We start from the raw sequence: 19441 nt of genomic DNA, 5'->3' as shown, positions 1-19441 counted from the left end.
AGATAAATTAAAAACACAATTAAATATCTAGTATCTAGCATCTTTGTCTAGGATTTTCAATCTGTTTGCTGACCAACCTTAATCAATATTAAGTTATACATGATGCAAATCACAGAACAGATTCTGAAGGAAATATTTCAGTTGAGTAACCTGAAATAGAAGCCCTATTATAGATCATGCTGGCTTTAGTAGCAAAATAGAAACAGAACCTGGAGGAAATATACTCATATGTTTAGACAAAATAGCAAAAATAATCACCCCTCTTACCAAAGAATCTGATGTAATTGATGTATGTATTTGCATTGCAAAATATTATAATCAAATCCTTAATAATTAAGCCATTTAAAACGTGATGATTTCAGCTTGGAAAGATGGGGTCAAATGTATATATTTAATCAGATCTATCATAATGCAAATTGAAGATCCTGTATCCTATTACCTTTTAGTGAAAGTGAAGAACATACCACTCTCATACAGATTTCAGATATCTCCTCAAATAGTTTTTAAAACCTTCAGATGTAGAACAACAACATTTTGATAAAGGCATTTTATTCAGTACAGTTCATAAATTTTGGTATGCATCTGTTGAAACTTTAACATGAAAGCTATCTCCCCTAAGCATCCTTTGGTCCATGAATTATACTTCAGCCCTAATAATTGAAACATTGAGTATACATTTATATACAAAGTAATGAAAGCTAGTGAAAAGAAATCATATATTTCTGAAGTAAAATCTAGTTTAACAGAAAATATTTATTATATATTGACTGTAATTATTGAGATAACAAACATGAGTGTATAACAAAAACAATGAAGATTTCAATATAATTCAAAATTGTAGACAATATAACAATTCAGTATTCTATTTATAATGAATAAATGCATTGTTTAAATGCATTGTTCTAAAACAGATAAACAACCAGTCTAAATAATTTACAAATCATGTAACACTATTTAATAACATTTAAATGTCAATTAACCCCACTTAGATAACATCTAAGTAATTACATTTAACTAGCTTTGGAATAGGCTGTTTGTGCCATCAAGTGATGCTAAGCCAGTATATGCTTTTACATGCTTAACTGCTCTGTAGATGAAGATTCAGTTTTATCAAATCTTCAACTCAAGAACATCAAATAAAACATTTTTCTCTAAAGGATCAGGTTAGAAAAACCTTTGAGTAACTATAAGAAATAAAAACAGTGAGTCAGATCCAGATTTAATTATTATTAAAGTAGATCCACTGAAACAACTTGTATTAGAGCCAACAGTATTCTACTTCCATAGGAATGGAGACATCTTCATGGGATTACATACCCTTCCCGTCCCATGAATTTGTTCAGTTGAAGGTAGGACTAGAGCAGAATTGGAGGAATGCATGAAAAGGCTTACATAGAAAATATAAGTGAACGCCCCCTTGGGATTAACTGTCAGGGAGATGATCTTACCTGTTTATTTTATTGAATATTTTTATATATTTCAATTTGTATTATTTTATCCTATTTTATTTGATAAGGTCATTTGACTAAGCAATAAACTAAACCCTTTGGGTCATGTTGAAATTAACCAACTGAGACTGAGTCACAATTTTGATATGTATAAGCCTATAATCAATTTGCCAAAGTTTATTTCAGTATAAGCAACTCATACAATTATAGCATACTTTTAAAATAATGATGTAACATTCATTCAACATATGTAAACGTTTACATACTTATATCCTACTAAAAATATAAATAAGATTTTATGTAAGAAATTTGTATTTACATTTACGGCTTGTGATATCCTTAACTTAATAGCCAACTTAATTTTATCACAGAGTATTGCATTTGATTTTATCTTAAATCAAATTATTATATTCACTGACTTAAAAACATGAACATTGACATCTGCACATTTGGCTTTCCAAAATTAGTGAACTGGCTTCTTTTTTCCCTCTGTCTTTTTACATATTCAATCATTTGGCTTTGATAACTTTTGTTTTTAGAGCACAAAGTAATCAGAATGCAACTTTTATTTTATTTAAGAATATTCAATGGTATTACTGTCTGAATTGTAAATGATGAATTCATTTGAGCTATTAGTCCATGTGGCTGAAAACAAAAATGGATTTTTTATCTCCTTTTAACAGACACCTGCCCGTTAAATAACTCAGGAAAATGGTTTGCTTAAAATAATGGGTTACGGCTCTTTCTTTTCTATTAATAGTACGTCCTCTCTCTCTCTCTTTTTAAATAAATAGTGTCAAGCACCATATCAGCTGGATTATCCTAGTGATGAATATGAGAATTGTACAGCACTATGGTGGAGTTCTTGCATTATGCTTATTCATAAAAGTAGGAACATGTAAAATATGGGTCCTTGTTGAGCATCTGATACTTGGGCTACTATAGTAAATTTTGCTGTGTACTTAAAACATGGAATCTGGTAAATGTTTCATGCATTTTCTTGGGAATATGTGCTTGGACATAATGAAGTCTGATGGCTTGGCTTTAAGGTGCTATATAAACTCTTAGACTCTTTTAATTACGTATGCAGATATGTACTTTGTCTTGCCACTCCATCTTAGGACATAGCAATTTTTCTTTTGAGACAATTAAAAAAAAATCTTTATTTAGTCTGAAAGCCTAGTAATTCTGATTCATGTTTTAAAAATCTAATATGTGAGTGGACTTGAATAAGCTAAATTTATTCCAACTTAACTCCCTTGTCTGCTCTTATGAAAAATCAGCATAGTTTTTAGTAAAAATGATGAACTTGTTTTTTGATTGCACCAATCAATTGTGCAAACTAGGACCTAAACTGATCGACTCTGAACAGTTAACATGATAAATATCACTTATCATTGAATGTGTCGACCTGTACTTATCAATTAGTTTTGAGCTTACCAAAAGCTATCTACAAAGTACTTCTAGAACTAATCAGTGTTCCTGTAAACAAATTGAAAAGTATTCATAGGACAATTTTTGCCATGAGCAATTATTTCCTGAGAACAATATTCAAAGGAAGGAACCAGAAGATTTGAGCAGGCTTACTCAACTGTAAAGTACTTAAGGCATCCATGGAGTCCAAACCCAAATTTATGTCAGTGGGGAGCATCAGTTTAAGCGAGCCCTTCCTTTTTTTTGTCAACTGACCCATCTTTTTCAACAGCTGGAACAGTATAGGGGAGAATTTGAGGGGACTAACTATGATTCAAGTTTTTACTATTACTTCAATGAGTTATTGATATAATTTTTTTCTGAAAATGCTTAATATTCTAAAGAAATAGCTCAAGAAGGAATTAAATGCAGCAATATCAGAGTTATCTAGAAGTTTAAGCTGTGACTACAAATCAAACATGGTGTTTGTGCACATATTAGAGCTATGGTAAACTCAACCAGAAGTTGACCAAGAATGGAAAACTGCACTAAGTTTCTAGTCCAGAAGTGAGCAAGAAGCTGAACACATACAATTCTTCATGCTATTTCAGTAGAATAGTGGTAATAGCAGCAAAGAAGCTATATTGAACACTGATCTGACTGAACAGTGTTTCATGTGTTTGAAAGAAAGGTGCCTTTATCCCTCTATTCTTCTGTACTGAAAGAGAAGATGGTGAGGAGGGTGGAACTGCAGAAGGAGATGTATCAGCAAAATATAGTTACATACTTTATGTATCTTCTCAGGGAGGATGGCGTGAGTGTGCACCTCCATTGTTCCTCACACGTTATTTTTTTTGGACAACAGCAGTAAACTCAAAGCTAGCTTATGTGATAGAGATGAGACTGAAATACTTGCTCCTTGAACATTCTAATAAGTCTCTGAAACTGACAGTTGAGAACTATGTAATTATGTAATGGATGTGAATTAGCTAATTTTGCAGAAAGGAAATATATTAATGAGAAATTATAGTCATATGGCAACTTTCATGGCCCATAAATAGAAAGTAATGAACACTGGGCATGAGCCAATCAAAATAATGAATATTTACATCCAATTTCTTTTAGTGAAAGAGTTATGTATGTACTTAGCTCTCTTCCATAGCATCAGTGTGAATGATTAATTTTGGCAAGATTCATTTACACAATTGTTTATAAGAGCTATACATTGAAAAGTGTGTCAGATGGTACTCATCTCTGCATCAAAACTTTGACAGATACTTTCAGTAGCCTGCTTATTTTGGAAACCTTGCATTTCTAGTCATTTTGGGGAGAATGTCTTTTCTGATTGCTCCAGCTATATTTTAAAGTTCAAAAAATGTAGCTGTACTTCTTTTACAAATTAACAATATCCTAATAGTGGAAAGACTACTGCAGGTCCCGTTTCTTTTCACCAAATCAACAGATACTAAATCTCTGCTGCATAACTTTGGGCTCAACTAGGAGCAATGCAAAACAAATGATAGATTAATGAAATTATTAAAATATTAAATTTCTGACCTTCTGGTTGCCTTCTAACATGGTAGAACTACATGCTCATTTCCCTGTTTCAGCTGAAGTGATCTGGATCACTTGTCAAGAGAACCTATGCAAGGTGCTAAGAGATTTGGTAAGTTCTTAAAATTATTTACACCATTAGGAAAAGCTGAGACAATTGCTTGGAATTCATGTTGCATATATTGCTAAGTAAGCAGTAATTCTATAAATTGATGTGGTACAACAACTAGACCAAAACAAAAAGAAAAGCATATACTTTAATTGGAGCGTGTAGTATTGGAGCCAGGCAGGCCTGAATTATTTTTAGGCAATGGTACATGTTTCTGAATTAACACTATTTCCATCTTGACTTCATTAGTCTTTTTGCATGCTTTTTTCTGATGTACATTATTGTATACAAATTCTACATTTTAGAGCCAAAATGTGACAGGTTTGGAGTGCAATTATAACAAGACTAGAAAAACTTCCCATTTTAGATCCAAATTTTAGGACTGATCTCAGAATTCAGAGTTATGCTTGTCACGTTGTGTGACTAGGTTGCATGGCTAAAATAAAGTCCTCCTTTGAATTTATCCAACAAGATCCCAGAGCTGAGCATAAATGAATTGTCACTAAAATAGTTTTATTTTTAGATAAGACTTCCAGACCTCCCTAAGTTTGGTTCTTTTAAAGAAATTGGATATTAGGTAGATTAAAATTAAGATGGTAAAATGAATAAAACATCCAACCAGACCAATGTCTATACAAGTCAAGAACTGAAACTGCATAGACCTCTTCTACACAAAAGCAAAGGAGTTGTTATAAACTTACATACTAACACTCAACATCTAATTTATAAATCAGGAGTGAAGTGAAATCTAAAGAAATCTAATGAATTATTGTATATTTTAAATAGCAAATTTAATCATCAGCAGATGGCAAAATTGTTATCTTTTATCAAAATGTACCATTAGAGTAAAAGTGAGAAAGGGCAAAAAGGGGCCTTAAAGCAAAGGATACTTTCAACTTTCAATATGTCAATATTTCAGTATATAAAAAGCCTTTGATCAATCACTGGGATTTCTATTGAGGGTTTATAACTGCATATCAGTTACAGAATGCTTCCTTCTACAATGTCACCTTAGAAAATATCTCTGAGATCAGTAGCTAAAAGGGAAATCTAGGTGCTTAGATGTAACTGGAAGTATTTTGTTCTAATGGTGGGCCTGCTTCTTGAGGCTTACTGTATTCACTGCGGGAAAATAAAATGTTACTTTTGGATTGTAAATGCACAGATTTTTAAAATCCTCCTGAGGGTCTTTTTGCACTTTTCATGGCGTTTCTGCTTCCTGTAATTCATCCTGTGGCAAATCTGCAGAGAAACAGAAAGAAAAAAAATGAAAGATTATAAGTAAGTGTGGTTATACCAAGCAGCCTTGTTGTTAATACCTTGCAATTCTAACATTTGCCACAGTGCTGTGTAACCCGAAAGCCAAAATTTCTGTGCAATTTAGTTTCCTGGTCCTCGTCTATTCTGCAAATTAAAGAGATAGTTCGCATGCGCATTTCAGTTTCTTGCCCCCATTTTTAACCAGGTAGTTACAAGATGACGAAAAGTGAGGTTTGTTTCAGACCTATGCATTACGCTTTTATAGCTGATGCTTTCAGGGAACTATTGCAAACCATGAATCAGGGAAAGTTTTTTTTTTAAACAATTATGTCTTCATTAACTCCATCTTTTAACTGTGTTGACAATGTAAATAAAAGGGAAAAACGTTGACTGGAAAGTTGAGCTGGATGCTGTAACCTTCGTAATTCAGCTGAGATTTAACCCCCACCCCCACCCCATTTAGCTATAGTTTTTTTTTCTAAAGACTCTGGGTACCTGAAAATGTGTCTGGGAGCACTGTTAAGAAATTGAGCAAACTCTACCAGGGATGCAAAACACAACCCCAGGGCTAATCGCGAGCAGCAGCTCAGTAGAAAGAACACTCTGGGGACACAAGACCAAAGCAATGAAGTCTCAGCAAGAGCATTAATTCCCTGAGGGGGTCGGGGGGGGGGGTCCTTTTCCCAAAGTGCCTGCTTTCCAAAAGACCATTAAAAGGATGATGTGAAGAACTGGGTGGGGGCGGCAAAGGTCAGCTTGACATGGAACATCTTTTGTTCTGTGGTGTTAGCACATGCTGAGGTGCTGTAAAGATTACCTCAAGATCCTGTCTCATTTAATAGCTTCATTAATGAGCAGAGAGATAGAGTCAAGACGTACATTAATTAAAATGGCAGGCAATAAATAAATGAAGAAGAATCACAAATGCCCCCTTTAGGCAATTAAAAAAAAAAGAATTTGAGAACTGATCAGGGCTGTTGGAACTCAAGGTATTAGTTATTTGAGACATATTTTATTGGTGATGGTTTCATTTAATCCATTAGTATCTTTGCTACTCTCACCAAAACAGCCTGTAATAAAGCAACAATATAATGTTACAGGTAAAGCGTATCAACAAAATCATAGATCCTAGACTTAAAAATATAACTGATTTAAATGTTTAATGAATTAGGAAGCTCTTAATTTGAGGTATTCCTCCCCTTATTAAAAGGCCATGGCATGGTAAAATAGAAGCATAAAACATAGTTGGATAAATAAATATGAGCAAATATTTTTAAAAATGAGAAATACTATATAGAAGTTTATTGCATAAAATAAAATATAAGCGTTATAGACTATTCGTGATTTCTCAAAAGAAAGATATACACTTTTTGATTAAACTAGCTAATGACAGAAGGATCTCAAAGATCTATATAGCTAGGAAGGCACATAGAAAATCAGATAAAAACAAGAAAAGTTCTGTTTCTGGTGCACTGGAAAAAATGGGGGTGGGGTGGGGACATTTATCTTCCTGCTTTGCATTCTGAAAGATCCCGAAGAATGTGGTGAATATTACCACCATACAGAGAAATTCCTGTAAAAATGGCCACTGGGAGTATTGAACAAAGAAATCAGAACTACAGATCAAGGCAAACCAACAAAGCCTGATGTTTGAGGCTTGTATTCCTGTGCTCCAGTATGCTGGATGTGCACTTGAAGTGGTAGTCCCCTATGGCACTTAATGTAGTGCTATATTATGAGGGAATCTTTATTTTCATTTTGTAATATTTATACAGTAGCCAATCCCACACAGCAAAAGTTCTTGGTGTTTTAAATAAGAACGCTATGAATTCAATCTTCAACTGCTACCTATTCATTAGAGTCCAAAACGAATTATGGATGGGCAATTATTTCTTCTCTGTCCCTTCTTATTCTCGTGCCAGTGCTCCTTAGTATAAATACAATTTATAAAAATACCATGATAGGAGGAAGTTTACTTCCATTTCCTTCTTGACCAGCAGCATATTCTTACTTGGAATAAGAAATGCCTGAAGCATCACCCAGCCCCAGACAGCATAGACATTAGGTGGTCCAGACTTTTAACTATAATGCCCTCCAGAAAAAAGAAACATCCTCACACATAAAATCTTAATCAGAAGTGAGGCTTTACTCACAGGAAAATATTATTTGGAATACCCTTGGGAGATAGATGGCCTGACAGCTAGGTGGGAGTGCCTGATTGTGGTTTCAATAGCACTGGCTTCATCTGCCTTCAGATCCTTCACCAACCTCTGACCTTGCTCAGTTTTTCTGGACTCTTTCAGCAAAGGTGGACATCTGTCTTTGATCCCTGGACTATTTCTGGAACTTTGCTTGGAATCTGACTCTGCATGATATTTTGCCTACGCTTGGGAATTTGTGTTGACCTCTGGCCTGACACATAACCTGGCTTATAATTGACTGTGAGTGTCTGGCTACTCTGCACCCTCTTGACCTAACTTGCTACTGGTTGGGGATTCAACCTTGACACTCTTGAGGCAGGGCACTATTATTCCTACACCCTTGGGAATCACATTATTTTCCTAGAGCAGCAAAAATAAGAATAAAAGTGTCTTGAAAACTATTTTTCTTGCTCTCGTCAGTCACAAATATGTGTGTGAATGAGAATATGAATGAGGCATTCTGTGTATCTTTTTGTGAATTTATAAAAAGATGTCTGCTGAAAAGGGAGTAAGAGTGATAAACAAAGGATGTCTGAATTTGCATTTACATTCTATCCCACAGACTCAGACTCCCTTTGTGCCTTTTTTCAGAATGAGTTGTATGCCTTCTGGAATTTCTGCTGCATGCTCAATACCATCCATCCAACATGGAAAACAAGCTTGACTCATTTTCTTGAGCTTAACACTTCTCTACTAATCACACATATCCTTCTTTCCTGCTTTTTGACTGTTTGGATTTGGTGGAGTTTAATACCACATTTGAAATGGATTGCTTAGTGGTTCTCTAGGAATAAGGAGATATCAACAGACTCTTTCTCAACTCCAATTTAACATGTTTCCATTTCTCCTAGTTCACATTTATTATTTTTGTTCTGTCTATTGAAAGTTACTCAGCAGGCACCCAATGGGTTAATAAACCTTGGCATGCAGATAGCATGCAAAAAAACAAAAACACCACACCCTTCCACCATTTCCTAAGTTGCTAGGATGTTGCTAGCATCACATCTCAAGCAGCATTAGACAACAGAGTTGGGGCAAAGAAGATTGACATATGGAAATAGTGTCCTATGGCAATAATTTACTAACATAAAGTTTCAATATTACTAAACAAAGAATGCTTATAAAAGCTTACTAATTCTGTCTGCCTCCTAGTTTCATAAAGAACAATAATAAAATATTTCATCATTCCCCAATGTTTTAGTCATTAAATGAATTTCTATATCACATATTAATCTATTCAAGTCCTTGATGGTCATATTTATAGAATACAAATTGTACACAGTGGTAAAAGATCTCAGCTATCTAACTGGCTGATTAGCAGCTTTCCTGGCATTCTTAAGCTAGAATTGTAATAATAAAATAATTATGATCTTCTAAGAATGCATCTATTGTTCATAGCTTTCCAAATCACTTAACAACAGGAAAACTTTAAGAGGAAAGATACTTTATTTTATATGTAATCTTTCTCTCATGAAAACATGCCAAAAACATATTCTCAGAAACTTTTAAAAAGCATACAAAGAAATATGTGGGGAATGTTAAGCAATAATTATATGCAACACACATCTATGATTTCAATTAAAAAGAAGAAAAACCTGAATATAGCATAAACTGTTTCTATAGTTGATTTTTAATGGATTAATTAATTTTAATTATTTATGGGGTATTTTTAATTGTTTATGGGTTTTTGATTTTAATTGTGAGCCGCCCAGAGTCACCCACTGGGGGAGATGGGTGGCATACAAATTTAATAATTAACAAACAAACAAACACTTATTTGCAATGTCAATGTTGACCAGTGGTTAAAATGTGATCATTTAAAATTAATTGTTCCAGTTAATGATATTGCAATCAAGCGGAAGATGATTCTGGGAGACTAGAACACATACCCCAACTTAACCAAGAATGCCTCTCTCAATTTGTAAGAAAGAAACAAAAGTTACCTGGTTTGGCTGCGCTACAAGAATGAAGGAAATGAGACTCTTAAAGGATCCTTTTTAAAAAATATTTTATCTCTCAAATCTGTTTCCATTTTCATGTTAAGTTTTTTTTTTTTTAGGACATTTTGTTCCTTGCAATTGTATAAACTGCTCTGAGTACTGGAAATACAATTATTCTAAATAGTTTTCTACTTTATCATAACCATATTAAACATTTGAAATGTTTGTTAACGTCTTCTTTAAAAATGCTTTTAGCCAATCTATGTCTGAAAGTAAAGCTTCACTTCAGAACTGGAATACGCTTTTTCAGCCTCAAAAGCAAAATATAAAATAATATAAATATCACTATATTTAAGCACCCTTTTTGATAAGGTGATAGTATCTCTTCATTAGTCATTTTACTGGATGGCTCCCTGAGCAAAAATTCCTTAAGAGCTTGCTTCAGGCTTTTCCTCCCATTATCTTCAGGTTGGGAACATTCATCTTCAAATGTAACAACTGAAACTGCAGTAATAAAGCAACTAAAGCATGAGATATCAACTAATTATATTCCTGCTTTTAACTACTGTCCCAAGCATCCTCATCCCAGCTCCCCCACTAATGGAAGGCTTGATCCATTACTTTTTAATAAGCCTACATGAATAGCAACAATGAAAAAAGTCTTAAAGTATGTTATGAAACTCACTGTAAATTATTATCCTGGGTTTGATGGCAACATGCAAACAATTGCTTGCTGAGTCAGAGAAAATGGTAAGCTCTGATTTTGCCTCTAGCCAAGAGTGGAAAGTTCACATGATAGGTGGAGGATGGAGTATATGAGCCCTAAGCTTCTGACTGCTGTATGAATTATTGTGCCCCCACTTTCCTAGCCCTGCAAAGATGGGATCATTTACATTATATGATCATCACATTTTCCCCATGCGTTTATAAAATTAATTGGCACTATTTGCTGATTCACAACCAAAGAAGTATATCAGATTAGCCTCTTAATACAATTTTCTTCTATGAAACAAACTACTCTCACAACGTACAGAGTAAGAATTACCTTATGGGAAAATTTTTCCAACATTTTTATATGCTTGCCCTTTGCACCTAGTCACCAAACAGCTGACCGCGCAATGTGAATTACTACAGCTTTCCAATCATGTTGTCTGATTATAGCACTATATACACACATCAGAGCTAAAATTCACAGACTTCTTGTTAAGGTCTGCAGAATCACTTCTCTAAATACTCTATGGCAACCTGAGGTTGCTTTTTATAATTCTACCAACTCATTACAATTCTGTTTCTTTTACTTGTGCAATATCTGCCCCAAATAGAAGCTACAAATGGAATGATAGTCCCTAAACTGGTAATAAGAAAACCAACTAGAAACAATTACTATTACCAAATTTATCAAGGTGAAATTAAAACAAAATTGACAAATTAGAGTTTTAACACAAACACAAAATACACAATAGATCTTCATGTTTTAGTCCTTGTCTCTAAATGATTATTTGGAACAATGTTAAATGTGAAGGCTTAACAAAGCAGCATATTCTAATTATAAGAGCTCCATCACAAATACGAAGTGGAGGACTGCATGCACAACGACATTCTTGCTCAACAGAAGTGAATGAAGTTGCCTTGCAGAGAGGATACATTGCAGTAAGCTTCTTCCACTGAAAACAACAGAAAGCAAGTTGTTTGTTTATTTATTTATTTATTTATTTAGTAGAATCTGACTTATAGTCAATAAAAGCATTTTCCTTTGTATGACTCCAATTTTTTCACTGTTAGGAAAACGAAGATTAAAAATATTGTAGGCATGTTCCATTCTAGAAAACTGTATTAGAGGATCAGCCTATAACAAATCCATTTAAGAGCAGCTAATGTGCAAGACAGAAAAATATGGATGATGTCAAGACGCTTATTACACAGATAAAATCTCTTGATCCCACTAGTACAATCATGGAGAAGAACTGAATGCACTGAAATACTGTCCACACACTCGCAACACAAACACACATTTAACAGAAGATCAGGAGCCCAGCTTGCTTCTTTTTTCTTCCTCCTCCTCCTCCTCCTCCTCTCCTTCTCTTAAACTTAAGTTTTTCTGCCTCCCCAACACTCTTACCAGCAGCCTTGTTACCACTATTTTTCCCTAGAAGATCTCTTTTTATTTGAAAATACTTCCAGAAGAATATTGTTTCATGACATACCATCCATTTAAGAGATGCATTGTGGGGAGAAATGTGGTGGCAGAAAATGACATCTAAAAAAAGGAGGGAGGATCTGTGTATTGGGGGGATGGGAATGGCAAGAAGCTTTAGCTCTCCCTTTTCAGTGTCAGCTCTATGTAAGTTTTCTCCTGCCCATGCCTGTTTTATAACTTTTGACTGGGACTGCAGAAGGCATGTATTTAATGTGAGATTACCTACAAATTAATTCCCTTCTACTGTCCAATCCCAAATTTTCCTTGTAAAAGAAAACTGGTCCTCCATAAAGAAATTGAGTGTGAATACATGCACTGAAGACCTTAGTTGGAAAATACAAATATGTGACTATTAAGGGCATAGTATATATATTTTTTAATTTAACAACTTTAAAAAAAGAAGTTAAGGACTATTCAGATAAGGACTAGTTAGATGTTCTAAAGTTAGATGTTCTAAAGAGACTACATTGGATTACGGAAACTGATTATCCAGACTGATACAAAAAATGGTCTGCTATAAGGCAGCAATGACTTTCTTAGAGGTTTCTACCTTTAGATGGAATCCAACGGGACAAATGTGGCATACAGGTGGTCCTCGCTTAATGACCACTTGTTCAGCAACCATTCACACTTCCACGGTGCTGAACCAGTGGTACTTACAATTAGTCCTCGTACTTATGATGGTTACAGCATCCCCGCAGTCATGTGATTGTGATCCAGATGCTTGGCACCCAACTCGCAATTATGACAGTGTCCCGCAATCACTTGATTGCCATTTGCAACTTTTTTTGCTGGCTTCCTTCAAGCAAAGTCAATGGAGAAGCCAGCAGGAGGTCACAAATGATGACCACATGATGTCCTTACAACAACCCATGGTGATTTGCTTAATGACAGGAACTGGAAATGCTGGAATTTCCATCGCTAACTGGCACAGTCATATGACGTGGTTTACAACCGCATCACTTAGCAACAGAAATTCCAATCCCAATTACTGTTATTAAGTGAGGACTACCTGTATGCATTTCATGGTGATAATTCCACTCATTTCTGCATAACCCAAAAGTGACTGCTGAAGCTCTGTGGATCTTACAAAACAGCATTCTTCCATTGTGCAACAGGCTGCCACCACAAAGAAACTTAGCAACTCCCTCCTAATAAGATCCATCCTAGAGTTAAAAATTATTCACAGAAACATCAGAGAACAAATGCCCTTAAATATGAAGTTTCTGCTTTTAACAATGAACTATTATGGCATGAATAATGAAATCATATTCAAGGTTTCCACAAATTCCTCTGGAAATAACATACAGTAATCGTTTACCATTTGATGTGATTTTTCCTCTAGAAGAAAAATGTGCTCCAAAACAATAGCAAAGGAAAGTCATTTTGGTATAATAGTTTCCATTCTTGAATTTCACACATTGCTTTTAACCTACAGTATGTAAAAAAAAAAAAAAAATGACCCTTATTCCGCAAGTTATCTCTTGATAAGTTTCAGTCTTGGCTTCTGAACAAAAGTATACCGAAAAATGGTATTAAACTAAAATAAAAATGTTTTAATGCATTTTCCCTCTCATTTTATCATATTGGGATATCCAGTTAGCAGTCAAATCCTAACCATCAATGATGATATATTCATGGTTCCTAGGGTTTGGTACATGAAGCCCCAGAAAATGGGGAGCTAGGTTCTAGTTGAGGAATTGAATTCTGAGATCTTCCTCCTCTCACAGAGAAACATAAGTGGATTGAATATCATCTAACAAGATGCTATAGAGCCTTGACTGATCAAACCAATCTGATTTTAAAAGTGCTACTGCTTTATGCTAATGGCATTTTCTTTGTAGAGTCAGAGATGTTCCATACATCTTTCTAATGCCATCATTAGCAGTCAGATCCACAAATATTTGCACCCAGTGACAAGATATATACAGTACTAGACAACCCATGACCCATTGGGTCAATGTTTCAGAGATATTTCCTTACCTAAACAGAAAAATAGAATGGCCAAGGGCAAAAAAGCAATGGGAGTATGAGTGACTTATGACTTGCTGTTGGTTTTCCCATTCTTTGCTTGTGGGAAGCTGGCAGGGAGTGTCAGAAATTCTCCCTCCCTCCCTCTCCACATATAATATAGGCTTGCACCATTTGCCCTCCCCTCACAACTTCTCAGCTGACCTGCAGAACTGCCTGCCACTTCGCTGGGGGGGGGGGGAGGTGGAACGAAGAAAGCCATGGGCCATAAGGAAAATCTGCACCCCTGCTCCCCATTCCTTCATGTCCTCAAGGGTCCCCTCCCTCAAGGGAGGAAGAGAGCTTACCCATCAACCACTGGCAATCACGTGACTTGGGCTGACCATGGCAGCGCAGCAACACAGCAGTGCTGAAGCAGCCACAAATTTCCATCCCACTAGAGTAATAGGTCCCAGATTTTGGATGTATTCTGTAAGTTAGCCCATTTGAGGTACGTTGGTTCAATAATTGTTGCTCTATGATGCACTGTTTTGCCCAGCTGAAGGTTACAGACATGAGAGTTTTAGTAATATATAGATACAGAACTGTTTAAAATCAGGATGCTAGTGTTACACTGGAACCTTTTCAGTGTATGGAAACTATGGTGGCTTACTAGGCGCACAGTTAGGAACTGTGTGGTTTCTATGTCCTCTAAGCAGAAATTTTGTTTGGGGAATTTTTCCAGTTACTTGACAGAAACCATTTTAAAAATTAATACTTTTCTTCCCCTAATCTATCTATATTTCTACTTTTTTTCCTTCCTTCCTTCTTTTTTTTTTTTTAAATAAAATCACTGAATATAAGTATTCAGAGCACTCTTTCATTATTTTCCAGTCACCTTGAGGAGAAGTGACTGAAAAAGTAGGTACCTCAGGGAAAGAAAAACAATAATTAAAAATTTAGAATTTTTTTGTCTGCTTTTGAACCAGCCATCTTTTATATGGTGGGCAAGTGCAATAACCATCATGATACTGCATTGCTAGGAATAGCTCCAGAAGCTGTTAGAGACATATATGGTAGCAACCATTAACTCAGCTAATGCAGTTTTCCTGACTCTGCAAAGTAGCCATTCAAAGTGCAGAGCTGACCTAGAAGAAAATAAAGTGCAGCATACAAACTGGATAGCAGCACATTAGGTGACAGTAAAAAAAAAAAAAAAAAAAGTAAAAAAAAAATGAAGCAGGAAAACACACAGCTACAGGGGTTGAGTGCAGAATGCTGCACTGGCATTGTGGCAACCTGGTAGTGTGGATAAGCCCCAAAACAGGAAAAAAAGTTTACATATTCAGTATGTAGTGCTCTGAATACTTATATCCAGTTATAATCTATTTTCCAAAGAATAGTTACACTCTTGAGATGGTGTCAAAATTTCTATCATCATCATCATCATCATCATCATCACCACCACCACCATCATCATCATCATCATCATCATCATCATCATCATCATCATCATCATCATATACCAGTAAATTCAGAACACTTAACAACAAACCCCCTGCAGTTCTCCACAGATTTAATTCCAAAAAGGCACTTTGGAGCACACAAAAGTGTAAACTTAGCAAGTATCTGCAACTCTTTAAAGCAGCTGTATTTATCCCAGGATTACTCAGCTACTGCTGCACAGCCTTAATAACAACCCACTGAAACTGAGCAGTAACAATAATTTATCAAACCAATCGAACTAACAAAAAGCAGAACACTTTAAGCTCTCAATTAAATAGAAGTAAAAGAAGGAATTTCAAGTATGTCAGGGAAAATACTTAAGAGGTTATGCCTAATGTCTATGTAACGAGACAACGCGTCACTGAGGCAAAATTCACTTTCTCTTTAGTACTGCAGCTGGCAATTCAGCTGGTTAAAATCACCCGTCTTAGTCACTGATGACGGCATGAGTGTTGTATCCAGGAGCAATTCCAAATTGATTCTTCACAAGAAGTGGAAACTGCACTCCTTCATCTAGCTCAGGAGATTTTCCACTTCAGAGGATCCTCATTTCTTTACTTCTATCCATCTCAGAATTATATCCAGAGACTCATACTGATCTATTACCTATCAGGAATTATTAGATGATGGAAACAATAGACAAAGCTGAAAATCATCTGTAGACTGGTCATGCTTGATACCAAATATCTACATAATTTCAGCCAGGAGTTTCTCACAGACATTAAAAAACATGTAAGTTTTAGATAAGCATAAAACATTTCAGAAAATTTGGGAGCCCTTTTGGCTGAAAAGCTAGGAAAATGCTTTAAATAAACAAGAGCATGGACAAAAAGAATAAAAATAAATACTGTACATCTCAGTCCTCCAAATATTTATTTATTTATTTAATTCAAATTTGTTATTTGAACTCCAACGGACTCTCACTGTTCTACAGAAACTACATTTAGCTCCAATTTCCTTGTTAGCTGAGCTGATCACAGATTTGGGACGAGCTGAAAGTTCTCAGCAAAAACAAATCAAAACAACGAATCAACTAAGAATTATACCGGGAATATGAATTAATTTCCCTGGTATCATGTTTTCTTCACACTGGTTGCCAGTCAGTCATCACAAGCAAAAATCCTTTTTTACTCATTTCAATCCCTGCAGCAAGCACCACATTTCCTTGAAATCTGCTTCATTTGCTTACTGTAAACAGAAAAAGATAACCAAATCAGGATGACTACATAGCATCATCATCTTCATTATGTAAATTTTGACGAGGAGGAATCACATCGTAGAGGACACCTTCGTTGCAGCAGGAGCAAAACAAAAGCAATTCCTCTGAGGGGAAAAAAGTCCCCTAAAAGCACTATTTTCCCCTCAGAGCCAACTTTCATATCAATAAAGGATGGTTACAAGCGCCGGTGGCATTTTGGTTGCACCATAAGTAAATATCCAGTATACCAAGAACAAATATAAGATTATCATACTACAGTTCCAACATGCTATTAACAGTAGCAAAGTTACTTTTTGGGTTAATTTAGTTTTAATCACAGTTGGAAGATAATGCAAAGAGTTCCCACTGTAGCAAAGGAACTTCCTAAAAAGAAAAACATAACAAAACAACAAAAATGTTCAGTTACTTAAAACATCGAAATGTTTTAATATTTTAAACCTTTTGTATAAACCTTGATGGTATTCTTCAAACTAAGCAATAAATAACCATGTCACATATTGGCTGCGCACAGTTATTGTGCTGTTTAAAATGTTTCTTTCCCTGGGAACTGCTTTTCTGAGCTCGCCAAACTGTTCTCAGAGGACCTTCTGGTTTTACACAAGTCGTTTCAAGACAGTCTCTGCAGGAGACTTTTTACAGCAAAGTTCACACACCAAAAGCTCTGCTAGACTCTTTCCAGGCGACATTTTAGAAAGGAAGGTATATGGTTATATTAAATAGAGACAGATTTGATGATGTCCAACCCCAAAGATAAATATGGTATCAAAACTTAGGAAAGGGAGTAACCCACAAATCATTTGACCCAAATCTCCCTCCTGCTGGTATTCTCATGCTACACAGGTTGTCCTTCACAGCTAGAAATGATAGTTCCTTGATATACTGCTGTTTTGTGTAAAGCAAAATAATACTAACTTCTGATTTTATAAATTAAGGAGGAGGATGTGGGAGTCAATTTTTAGCAGATTGCTGTAACATGGTTCTGTTTAAACTAAAGGCCTAAGTAGCTTACAGCTATAAGACAGAGCTGTGAAGTAGAAAGTGCCCGACTTAAATGACATCTCTGCTACAAAAGCAACTGGAATATGATAAAGCAACTAACTGCTTCTCAGCTTCAGCACCTGTAGCAAGTTTGAACAGAGCTATCATAGTTAATGCATTTAAACAAGACTTTGACACTCTAAAGCTCTGTATTAACACAACATACTACAGTAATACCTTGGTTCACGAACGCTTCTGTTCATGAACAATTCGGTTCACGAACAGCACCGTTCACAAAATTTTGCTTCCGTTCGCGAACTCCGCATCAGGTGATGAACACGACCCGCGGCCATTTTCCCTGCCGTGACACGTGGTCGTGGCTTCCTGTAGGTGAGGGGGACTCTCCCTCCAAACAATAACCACTTCCCCACCCGCCTTCCTGTCCTCCACACCAGAAGTCGCCTCAAGCAAGGTTAGGGTTCTCTCTCTTCATACTGTACTGTACTGTACTTCATTTCATATTTTTGTGATTTTAAAAAAAATACATATGGTTCAGAACAGATTAACCGTATTTACATTGAACCTTGTGAGAAAATTTGATTCGGTTGGCGACCAAAATCGGTTGGGGACCACATTCCTAGGAGTCAGAACAGATTAACCATATTTACATTGAACCTTATGGGAAAATTTGATTCGGTTTGCGACCAATTCGGTTTGCGACCAGAGTCGTGGAACAAATTAAGTTCATGAACCGAGGTACCACTGTATTAACGGAACCGGATTTTTTTAGATTTTTTATCCCCCCTTTATTATTTTTATAAAGAACTCAAGGTGGCAAACATACCTAATACTCCTTCCTCCTCCTTTTTTCCCCACAACAACCCTGTGAGGTAGGCTGGGCTGAGAGAGAGTGACTGGCTCAAAGTCACCCAGACGGCTTTTGTGCCTCAAGCAGGACTAGATTTTAGGACTAGTTTGCTGTAATGGTTAAGATGCAGGACAAGAAATGCCGTTGACACAAGTTCTGGTCCTCCCTTAAGCATGGCAACTGGCTGGGTACTTGGGCCAGTCACTTTCCTCAGCCCAACCCACCTCATAGTGTTGTTGTTGAAATAGGAGGAGGGGGTATTATGTGTACCATCTTAAATTGTACAAAATAAAAGGCAGAATATAAATCTGACAAACTAAATATATAAATGTAAAGGAGGGGCAGGAAAAAAGTTTAAAGACTGTTGGGTAAGGGTTCCTGGTGCAGTTCCCTCCCATCTTATAGGATGCCCCAACATCATGGGGATTTAGTGTTTGATTTTTATCACAGCCAATACAGAATGGAAATCTTTTACAAGTTTGATCCAAAAGTACAGTGGGGCAAAAAAGTATTTAGTCAGCCACCAATTGTGCAAGTTCTCCCACTTAAAAAGATGAGAGAGGCCTGTAATTTTCATCATAGGTATACCTCAACTATGAGAGACAAAATGAGAAAAAAAATCCAGAAAATCACATTATCTCATTTTTAAAGAATTTATTTGCAAATCATGGTGGAAAATAAGTATTTGGTCACCTACAAACAAGCAAGATGTCTGGCTCTCACAGACCTGTAACTACTTCTTTAAGAGGCTCCTCTGTCCTCCACTCGTTACCTGTAGTAATGGCACCTGTTTGACCT

General features: G+C 35.8%; 1 protein-coding gene across 6 annotated transcripts in view; it reads right to left on the bottom strand.

Annotated features, from left to right (window-relative positions):
• Positions 1-494: 494 nt before the first annotated feature.
• Positions 495-19441, bottom strand: part of BBS9 (Bardet-Biedl syndrome 9) — a 205660-nt gene continuing 186713 nt past the window's right edge. For 4 of the 6 annotated variants that reach the window (XM_088149956.1, XM_088149955.1, XM_088149954.1 and 1 more), the window contains one exon: positions 495-5766. In XM_088149956.1, the coding sequence (XP_088006082.1) occupies positions 5726-5766 (41 nt within the window). In that variant the 3' untranslated portion in view covers positions 495-5725. The remainder of the gene's footprint in view (positions 5767-19441) is intronic. The other 2 variants (XM_088149959.1, XM_088149960.1) reach the window with 1 other exon arrangement.

The sequence above is a fragment of the Python bivittatus genome, unplaced genomic scaffold (genome assembly GCF_059951505.1).
Source record: "Python bivittatus isolate LINGU-HERP-01145 unplaced genomic scaffold, Pbiv_v1 ctg000610_np1212, whole genome shotgun sequence".
Classification (NCBI taxonomy): domain Eukaryota; kingdom Metazoa; phylum Chordata; class Lepidosauria; order Squamata; family Pythonidae; genus Python; species Python bivittatus.
The sequence above is the reverse complement of the archived record's forward strand: the minus strand, read 5'-3'. Positions and strand labels throughout refer to the sequence as shown.